The sequence below is a fragment of the Arachis duranensis genome, chromosome 7, assembly GCF_000817695.3.
Source record: "Arachis duranensis cultivar V14167 chromosome 7, aradu.V14167.gnm2.J7QH, whole genome shotgun sequence".
NCBI lineage: Eukaryota > Viridiplantae > Streptophyta > Magnoliopsida > Fabales > Fabaceae > Arachis > Arachis duranensis.
In genome coordinates this window covers 65,654,018-65,664,360 of record NC_029778.3, presented here as the reverse complement: position 1 = coordinate 65,664,360, position 10,343 = coordinate 65,654,018, and the positions used below count along the sequence as shown (strand labels likewise).

Genomic DNA, 10,343 nt, shown 5'->3' with positions numbered 1-10,343 from the left:
CAAAATTACTCAAGGAATAAAAAAACTTGGTCAATACTTACCATACAAATGAACCGAAATTAGTTCTACTTTAAACAAGTAGTAAAAAAACTCAATTATCAACAAAAACACGTCCATTCTATTTCTGGATCCAAATGAAGTTCAATTAAATTAAGAAATAAATCGAAATTATTTAAGAAATAAAAATTTAGTCAATACTTATCAACAGTATCAGGTGAACCTCAATTAATATACAAATAATTCGAAATTAGTTCAGTTTTGAACAAATAATAAAAAAGACTCAATCATCAGCAAAAACACATCGAATTTATTTCTAAATCCTTATGAACCTCAATTAAATTAAGGAAGAAAAGAATACAACAATAATAACAACAATAAAAGAACAACAATTAAGAGAAAATACGTGACGAAGAAAAAAGAACGTGACGAAAAAAAAAGAGGAATGCAAAAGAGAAGAAGGAAGAACGCAAAAAACGCAAAGAAAAAGGAAGAAGAATAACACAAAGAAAAAAAAATATAAAGACAAAGAAATATATATTTGTGTTAGTAGCGTGTGTGTATACGCTCGCATAACGAAAATAATTTTTATTGAGTTTAGATCAATTTTATTGAATTTAATTATTAAAAAAATTTAAATATATAGCTAAATTATTTATATAAATATGACATATTTAATGTGCACAAAATTATTATGCTTATTTTAGACCTAGCACATTGGACATAGCATTTTTGCAAACCAAATGAAACCGCTCTACGCAAAATTCATCGACTCATTTACACAAATTACACACAGCTTTACTTTAGTAAGGTTAACTGCCTCAGCTCATTCTCGTACGACAACTACACACAATTACACAAATCGTTTTTTTTTTCTTTTTTCTTTTATTGACTCTCTCTCTCTCTCGCCAAATCTACTCTCATTTTCACACGCATTTTCACAAACATCTTGTACGCTTCCACAATTCTCTTGCAAACCCACTTCCCATTCTTCATTGTTAATTACAATTCACACACATAAAAAGAGAGCATTTATATGATGAGTGCGCGTGGTTCGCCACGTGATCTGGGTTCCAAGGGGTTCATTGCGATGACGATGAACACATTTTCTATGATCTTGTTGCTTCTGATAAGCGAAGTGGGTGCTTCGATCCACGAATACCAAAACGAAACCTTTATGCGGCGCTCCAATTCCTTCTTCTTCCATGGTGGAAGTGAGGGACTCTACGCTTCAAGGGTTGTCCAACAACACTCTCAACCTTCCGAAGACAACAACTCCCTCAATGGCAAATCCTTCATCAGGTTAAATTTCATTTTTTTTGGGTTTAATTCATTTTTGGGTCATAACTCATTTGTTTTTAGCTCTTTGTTCGAATTGGAGGGTTCTTGTTAATTGTTATATTCCATTTGCATATGGACTACTTTGATCCATTTGTTTTCTCACCAACGTGATACTGGGATTTTTCTTGGAAAATTCCTTTTTCAAATAAAAAATAGATACTTGCCCCGGTTGACTCAACTTGATAGTAAATATGAATTTATAATTACATAGACATTAAGCTTCGTTTATTGTTACCTCAGTTTCAACAAAAGTGTCCTTGACCCAAAAAAAAAAAAAGAAAAACGAAGATGTCAATTACCACTGTCCAACTTAACCGTTAGTTTGAAACCGATGGAGTAATTAAATTAGCTTACAATTGCAATAGTAGAACTGTAAACTTTCACCTCTCCATGGCTTACTAGGATTGCCACCAGAGTGTATTTAATTTATTGATAAGATTTAGTATATTAGAATTTAGAAGGGTCATTATTGTTGTTGTGTAGTTTATCAAAATGGGTATTCATGATTCCCATATATTGAGTGAGGGAGAGATAGTTAGAAGGAGTTTTTGTTAGTCCTTATTAATGTTATGTGATCAATCAGGTTTGAGTCAATCACATTTCGGAGAACAAAAGAATCTTCTGAGAAGAAGAATGATATGCAGCAAAATACAGGGTTGATTGAGGCTATCATAGTCAAGGTGAGAGATAGGAACAATATTGGGGGTGCTTATCTGAACTCTGATGCCATATGTTGCACTCCGGAACTTGCCAAGGAAAATTCGTGCAAGTTAGGCGAGGTTATCATCCGTGAGAACCCGGATGATCCAAATGGACCTAAACGTATACAGACATTTTTCGCCGGAAAGAATGAGGAGTCTAAAATGGTTATCCAAACTGTTGACATAAAGAGTACTGGAATGTATTACCTGTATTTCATGTTTTGTGATCCTGAGCTGAAGGATACGGTGATCAGTGGAAGAACCGTTTGGAGAAACCCTGATGGTTATCTTCCTGGGAAGATGATGCCTTTGATGACGTTTTATGGTTTAATGTCTTTGGCTTACCTTTTTCTTGGTCTTGTCTGGTTTCTCCGGTTTGTGCAATACTGGAAAGATGTAATACAATTGCATTACCACATTACTGCTGTCATTGGCCTTGGAATGGTTGAAATGGCTCTCTGGTATTTTGAGTACGCAAACTTCAATTCCACTGGAAGCAGGCCAATGGGAATTACAATTTGGGCTGTTACCTTCACTGCTGTGAAGAAGACGGTCTCACGGCTTCTTCTCCTGGTGGTTTCCATGGGTTATGGTGTCATGCGCCCAACGCTTGGTGGAATAACCTCAAGAGTACTTCTTCTTGGTGTGGTGTATTTTGTGGCCTCAGAAGCACTTGAACTAGTGGAACATCTTGGTAATATTAATGACTTTTCTGGAAAAGCAAGACTTTTTCTGGTGCTGCCTGTTGCTCTGTTGGATGCATGCTTTATTCTTTGGATCTTTCAGTCATTATCAAAAACCTTGGAGAAACTTCAGGTAACCTTGTATGCAATGATTTTCAATAATGCTCTATATTATTTCATGAATACGCATAATATTGGCTTCCTAACTTCTTAGTTTGTGAGCAAGAAACATTTCAATGAGCTAAGTGGCCAGCTTTGATCTTTAAGAATAGTCACATGTTAGACATATTTGTATGGCTCATTGGTTATTTTTCATGACTTCTTGTGTCTACGAAAATAATATAATGGTTAAAAGAGGGGAGGATGTGTTTATGATTATAGGATGAATTAAAATTGGGTAATGGAAGAATTCTGAGTTTCAAAATATGGTCATAGTTTTCTTATACAAGATTATTCGTTGATTCTTCTACATTATTCACTTGAAATTAGCTATAACTTGCATTTCATTTTCTCAGATTTCTATTACAAATCATTATCTCCACTTGCCTATTATATGCCGCAGATTCGGAGAATTATGGCTAAACTTGAGTTGTACAGGAAGTTCACAAATTCCCTTGCAGTGACAGTGCTTCTGTCGGTTGTATGGATTGGTTATGAGGTAGTCTTCTGTTTCTTTATTGTTCCCTTACTTTATTTCCTCCTTTTTCCTTCTTAATGCTCACTAAACCAAAAACTGCCACTAAATGAGGAAGTGCATACATGTTTTCCTTGTAGCTAGCTATATAATAAAAAGAAAGAGGGAAAAAAGCTCTTTTCATGTTGCATACTCTTTATTTTGATTTTCTAAGCCTAGCAGAGTAAGTATTGTGTGGGATAATATATTTGATTACAAAATTTACGAGTCAGCTTGATGTCGGAACCCATCAAACAATTCTGAGAAAAGGAGTTGCTGAAAAATCAGGAGCAAGATATTTTCATAATCACTTTCTTTGTCTATGATGATTAAACTTATTTTGTTTCAGTTGTACTTCAATGCATCTGACCCTTTGAGTGAGCTATGGCGAAGAGCTTGGATCATCCCTGCTTTTTGGACTTTGTTGGCTTACTTTCTCCTGCTAGTGATTTGCATTCTATGGGCTCCATCTCAAAATCCAACCAGGTATTGCCAAAAGGATGGGAAGAAAGAATAGAATTATAAATTCAGACATCAGATGAAAACTCTTTAGAAATGAAGTAGATTAACATGTTATGGGTGAGCACATAAGTCTTCATATTTATCTTAGTCTTCATTTCTCTTCACAACCTTTTTTTTTTTCCCTCAAGAGAACATCTTTTACCCAGGTAGGGATTTCTATTTTTTGATTAGTTATCCTTTTGTTGCATTTCTGATATTTAAGTCTTTTGGATAATTGCTATTATAGGTTATGATAGTTCTCATGTTTGAGAACACCATATAAATTCTGTTCTATGTTCATTCTGATTCCCTTTTATTAAGCTTAAAGCCTTTGCGTAGACATCATTTAGCTGTGGTTTGATGATAAGGTATAATTTTTTACTGTAAAGAAATTCGGGGAAATACCTCAAGTATTTTTAATAGTAAGGCTGCAAATGATGCAATATATTTTAATGTAACTTCAATAGTGAACTGATTATTCGTATTCTATAAAGATCTTTATTTAATAAAAAAGGTACTAATAGGTCAATTTTGTCATGTTTAGGGGAATTTTTTTAATAAAGCCATAATCACTAGTCCATTCTGTTGTGAAATATGGTTATTGACTTTTACAATGTGAATATTTCAAATGCTTTAGTAATTGAATTTTCACAAATATTATCAGATTTGTACTGTAGAGAGAGTGCTTATTACCCTTGTATTTTACATGCTAATTTCCTCATTGAGGTTCTTTACAGTTTGAGTTAATTTTTATGTGGGATGTGCAGATATGCATACTCGGAGGAAACAGGGGATGACTTTGATGAGGAAGCTGTGGCACTTGCCGGTGCTGCAGTTAAGGTGACTGGGGACATGGCAATTGTGCTAGAAAGAAAGGACCGAAAGACATTGGTGGGTGCTGATCGTCATGTCTTCAGCCTTGAAGATAGGGAGGAAGACAAGAAGGAATGATTCTGCCACACATGTTCCTTTCGTTTTGAGCAGCTTCGGTAATGTCAGAGCTCTTAGAATGTTCTTGTTCTATTCTTTGTTGTGCCTCTTTGTACTACTTACTTGGAAGGTCTTAACTCTTAAGAGGAAGAGAAAGTAACAAAAGCAACAAAAAGATAGGGAAAAGGAAAAAGAAAATAAAGAGGGAGGAAGCAATGATTTGCCATTCAACATGTAAATTCAAGGCAATTCAAAGATGGCTATTCGCCTATTCCTTTTCAGTGGAGAGTAAACAGGTAAAAAAAAAAGAGAAAAAAAAACTAACTGGTTTTGGCACAAATGCATAGTATGGTGGGAAAGAAGTCTTGTCTTGTAGGATTATGATTTATGATATCATTGTTGTTATTATCATAAATTGGCTCAAGCAAGTTTGACCCTAGTTTTGCTTACCCTTCAATATGCTCTACTGGGGATCCTATAAGAAGAAATAGAGGAAAGTGTTATCAATTATTATTGTAAGGATATTCTTCATTAGATATCATAATGTCTTGTGTTCAATTTTAAGATTTTATTTTAATACACTAATATATGTAATTGAATGACCACTAATTTGATATTTTACAAAAATAACTATCTTTTGTCTTTACTTTTTTTAGCTTATGTGATCTTAGCCAACGAACGCCCTTCAATATTTGGTAATTGTTCAACACCCAAAAAAAAAAAAAATTTCTTTGAGAAATTTTTAAATTTCTTATTATATATTCAGTATCAGAATATTTTATAATATTATTTTCATGACCTAACTTTTGCGGTTAATTATGTGGTACGCCTCATCTTAACCATCTATGTTAATATTAAAGGTTAAAATATTATTAGAACACAAATAGACTATTAAAAACTAGTACATAATGAAGGGGAAAAAAATCCCAAACCGTTGATTACTTTTAAAGTTTTCACACTGAAATTTTCGAATTAATACATCCAACGGGCGTAAAACAACATACTTGCTCCTCTAAATGAGTGCAGGGGATAATTACATCCACATAAAATTAATTTAATCTCAACGTTTTAGCATGCAAATACATTTTAGCTCATATATAATAATACAGTCATACTATATATATCTGTATCATAATATCTAATTACTGATTGCATATTATTTAGTGTTGGATGACATGCTAGGCCTTTGAAGCTCATAAGTCAGCTGAAATCAATGATATGAATTATAGAGTGAGGCACATTCTTGGCTCATATTCTTGCTTACTACCATAACAAGGTAAGATTATTATTGTATTATTATCTGCACATTTCTCATAGTTTTAGTAACTGTATATGCTGGAAATAATCCCAGTTTCTGCAAAATTGTTGTTATCAAAATTCAAAAGGCTCAGCTATACAAAGTGCAATGGTGAAAAGAATTGAGCAGACACCCATGTCTTACAAGCAATTGGTAAATAACAATTGTGTTGCTTGGTGCCACTAAGTTGCTGAGATGAGGTTTTCATACTTCTTCAACCTGCATTAAAAATCATTGCCAATCAAATTTGTACTTTAAATGCAAGGCCGTTATATAATTCATCGGAAGACGGGGGTGAGGTTAACCTGGGGGAGGCTCATTAACTCGAAAACAGCCTTCTTAGGGGTGAGTTCATTGTCGATAATTCGTGCTACTGCGGTCAACACTGGCATCTTAACATTGTATTTCTGGGCCAAAGCAATCACAGCTCCGGCTGTCGAGACACCTTCCGCTACCTGCGCATGGCAAGGATAAACATTTTGATTTGTATAAAAAGTTTGGATATGATCCTACAGACTTTGAAACTAATTAGATACCTGATTCATGGAGCTCAGAATGTCCTCAAGCTTCTCGCCCAATCCAAGACGAACACCAACTGTTCGGTTTCGTGAAAGATTAACAAAACATGTAAGCATGATGTCTCCAGTTCCTGATAGACCAGTTATCGTAGTAGGCTTTGCACCCATATTCAGAAGACAATTGGAGGAAAGTGAAATTAGCTATCAGTCATTTGAAAGAAAGAACTGAAATGCTCCAATGGAAAATGCCTTGGGGCCTGTTTAGTTTCTATTTTGGGTTTCAATGTGTGCATTTTCATAATTGTAAAGAAAAAAATGAAAATAGTGAAAACAACAAAATATTGTTTTCTATTTTCCTTCACAAAAATTTAAAAACAGGCAAGACTGAAGTTAAAAACGAAGAAATGAAAACAGAAACTAAACAAGCCCCAAGGTTACAACACATTCTATGCCATTTGCAAACTAGAAGTTCTATAAAGCATTGCACCTACAGTTAGTCCTCAATATGAACATGATTACTCCCTAAATCCAGATCAATTACCTTTGTCGCAAGCCATCGTATCTCCGAACAACCTTGTGAAACAAGTGCAGCCATCGAATTGTTACCAAGATTCATACCTTCTACTATGCCAGCAGCTATTGCAAGAACATTCTTGAGTGCACCAGCTATTTCAACTCCTGTAACATCACTGGAGTTATCAGAGATTACAAGCTGAACATTTGCAACAAAATCTGTATATGTAGTTGTTTAACAGTTGATGAATTATTATTTCTTTTTCAGAAAAAAAGAACAAAAGTGGCTATATTATGCATCATCAAACACGAATACTCGAGTCATAACAGAATGAAAAAGAAGTCAATTATGTATAAAACTAAATTTCATTTATATACTGAAGGTCATGTACGGATCTACCTCGATGTGCTGATTCTTAGATGACTTGAAGCTAGTAACTGCTGAACTTTATTTGCCAATTTTTTGTCTTTAGATGCCACCACCATTGCTGCCATTTGAAAATGCATGCAAAAGACAAATCGATTTAATTTCAACCATCATATAATCAATCGAGCGAATCCACCAGTGCAGTTAGCAATTTCACAGTTCACCTGTCGGTAGCTTATTCATCAATTCAAGAGCAAAAGAAGGTCCGGATAATGCAACGAAAGGCTGGCGTGGATTCCGTAGCGCTTGAGGAATAATTTGAGCCATCATCCTCAGTGTATTCAGCTCTAGACCTTTACTAAGAGATATGAATGGCAAACTTGGATCTACATAATCAGCAACGCTTTCAAGAAACGAAGCACTGAACTGTGATCGAAGAAAATAAGATTCAATGTTTTCGAACTTAATGAAGTACAAATTTACTGCACATTACTACAAATACCATCCAAATAATATTGAGAACAATTTCAAATGACCTGAACAGGAACAGCATGAAGACAGTAATCGGCATTAAGTAAAGCAGATTTTGCATCAGTTGTGGCAACTACATTATCCGGAAGCCAGTGATCTGGGAAGTACTTACTGCAATGGACAACAGTCACCTTAAATTATAAATGGCTGATGAAATTAAACAATTACAAGAGTTATTTGATTTCTGTTCATGTTTTGTATTTCATGTTTTCAGAATTTTGTGAAGGAAAAAAAAAGGAATGGGGAAAACAATAAATTCTAGTCTCTAGTTTTACTATTTTCTTCACAAAACTTTGTAAACAGGATATAGGAGACAAACAGAAAACAAATAAGCCCTAAACCTTGATGATCATGATTCACGAGCACAAACAATAACAGTAGCTACCAATTGCAGTGCCTCTCATTGATAGAGAAGCAAACTTGAGGATCCCGAACAAGCATGTTCACCTCTAATTCAGCCTTTCTATTTGCAACATGAGCAGCCATTGCCGTCCCAAACGAACCCCCTCCAAGCACAACCACCTTCGCAACAACGAAAGAATTTAACATTGCCATGCAAGAAACGAAAGTAAACCAAACTTACAAAAACATAATACTACATTATATCGAATCCAAAAATAAATCACACCAGGACAAGATGTTCCAAAATCACCAAGAAGAAAAGAAAGCCTGAATTACCAGTTTGGTCTTTGAAAGATACACCTTAAACCAATTAGTCCTCTAACAGCTATCTAAATATGAATCATTTGACACCAACACAGATACTTGACATGATACGGACAGGGATACAAATAGATATGGCACACGAGCTTGTATCAACCTATAAATTTTCAAGATTTATATGACTTTCATGTATTTACAAATGTCAAAATGCAATATAAACTACTACCTAAGTTCAGCCAATTTGAAACATTCTTGTCACATGTTGGCACCAATACTTGTTACTACTAAGTCAATTCAAGATTTATCAAATATTATTTTCATATTCCTTCTAAAATGACTTCAAATTAGCAAGGAAAAAAGGGTGCCCTGCGATTATCGGATACTAACACATGTCGAACATAGACAAGTGACTAAGCTATCAAAAAAGTTCATATAGATTTTATCTGGCATCAAGACTAAAGTTGACGTCACATGGAAAAAATGGGTAATCAAATAGATAGTCAGTTAATAAAAGAATAAATAAAGATACAAGAATTAAAAATGATTAAAAGAACTTAATGCAGCAAAGAGAAACCATTTTCAAATCAAGCGCTCAATAAAATGAATAAATCATAAACCAAAGAACTACAAACTAGAAAGAAATTATGCCACACTTTCGTAATGTAACTCAATAACATCGTAATCTGTTGAAGGTGCAAAAAAGATGCAAAGAAACGAACCTTCTTGGTGCGTTCGAGGACGTCGGTTTTGTTCTTGGAGCGCCACGACCTCGACCACCGAACCAGCTTCTCCCACGCGACCCGAACGGCTCTGCGCCGGTCACGGGTCGAGTCAGAATCCGGTTCGGGTTGGGGCTGGAGGGAGGGAGAAGAAGAAGAAGGAGTGTGACTGTGAGTGTGAGTGTGAGTGTGGTGGAAGCGGAGGTCGTGAGAGGGGGATTTTGAAGTAGCACTGTTGTTGTTGTTAGCGTTGGAAGAGAAGAACAATGGGGTCGCGAATGATGTTTCGAATAGTGCCGCCATTGCCGAAAGGTTGGGAGCTCAGTGGGAGAGAGGTGGAGACGAGGGAGAGAGTTTCGGATTTTTTGCAAGAAAAAACAAAATGCCGCTACCATATGGATAAAGTAATTAAATTGAATTTTGGTATTAGATTTTTTTTTGTGTGACTATTTTGGTATTAGATTAGATATATAACTTTAATTTTGATGTCGCTGTAAAAATTTTACACCATCATTTAAGTGCCTAATATCACATTAAAAAAATAACTATTCTTCGTATTAATTACATAAATAATTATTTAAAAAATAAATATAATTAAATAATTATATAAAATATTATCAATATGTTAAATTAAATTTTAAATAATGAATATTAGATAATCAATGATCATCTTAAATAATATGAACAATCACTAATCAAATAAAAACACGCTATACTTTTAATTTAACCATCTAAATTTTAATATTAAAATAATCATCCATACATCTAGTAAAATGAATATTCGATATATTTATTGTTCACACTGTTTAATATTTTCATTGTCTACTATATTTTTCCATTCTGAATATTTTTTTCTTAAAACGTGTAATTTCTATTTATTGTTCATGTAAAAACTTGGGCAAAAATGTT

The 10,343-nt window shown here is 34.3% G+C and overlaps 2 protein-coding genes across 3 annotated transcripts; one reads left to right on the top strand and one right to left on the bottom strand.

The window, feature by feature from the left end:
- The first annotated feature begins 834 nt into the window (after positions 1-834).
- Positions 835-5,472, top strand: LOC107459360 (uncharacterized). Its single transcript, XM_016077585.3, has 5 exons — positions 835-1,299; positions 1,922-2,855; positions 3,285-3,380; positions 3,745-3,881; positions 4,664-5,472. Exons 1-5 carry the CDS (start codon positions 1,034-1,036, stop codon positions 4,845-4,847), a joined length of 1,617 nt encoding a protein of 538 aa, XP_015933071.1. The 5' UTR covers positions 835-1,033; the 3' UTR covers positions 4,848-5,472.
- Positions 5,473-5,799: 327 nt separating this feature from the next.
- On the bottom strand, positions 5,800-9,795 carry LOC107459389 (glycerol-3-phosphate dehydrogenase [NAD(+)] 2, chloroplastic). Of its 2 annotated transcripts, none has more exons than XM_052252200.1 (9): positions 9,435-9,795; positions 8,438-8,574; positions 8,058-8,163; positions 7,746-7,947; positions 7,555-7,642; positions 7,183-7,330; positions 6,660-6,797; positions 6,429-6,578; positions 5,800-6,342 (listed from the first exon to the last, which is right to left on the bottom strand). In XM_052252200.1, exons 1-9 carry the CDS (start codon positions 9,735-9,737, stop codon positions 6,328-6,330), a joined length of 1,287 nt encoding a protein of 428 aa, XP_052108160.1. In that variant the 5' UTR covers positions 9,738-9,795; the 3' UTR covers positions 5,800-6,327. The 2 variants fall into 2 exon arrangements, with proteins under 2 accessions (XP_052108160.1, XP_015933103.1); XM_016077617.3 differs by having other exon boundaries at positions 5,801-6,342; positions 6,660-6,809.
- Positions 9,796-10,343: the final 548 nt, after the last annotated feature.

Coding starts and splice junctions, on each gene's coding strand:
- LOC107459360 (XM_016077585.3), top strand. CDS start 1,034: ATGATGAGTGCGCGTGGTTCGCCACGTGATCTGGGTTCCAAGGGGTTC. Junction 2,856..3,284: donor AAACCTTGGAGAAACTTCAG/GTAACCTTGTAT, acceptor TATATGCCGCAG/ATTCGGAGAATTATGGCTAA. Junction 3,882..4,663: donor CCATCTCAAAATCCAACCAG/GTATTGCCAAAA, acceptor TGGGATGTGCAG/ATATGCATACTCGGAGGAAA.
- LOC107459389 (XM_016077617.3), bottom strand. CDS start 9,737: ATGGCGGCACTATTCGAAACATCATTCGCGACCCCATTGTTCTTCTCT. Junction 7,948..8,057: donor TTCATGCTGTTCCTGTTCAG/GTCATTTGAAAT, acceptor CTTCGATCACAG/TTCAGTGCTTCGTTTCTTGA. Junction 6,579..6,659: donor TTCTGAGCTCCATGAATCAG/GTATCTAATTAG, acceptor TGCCATGCGCAG/GTAGCGGAAGGTGTCTCGAC.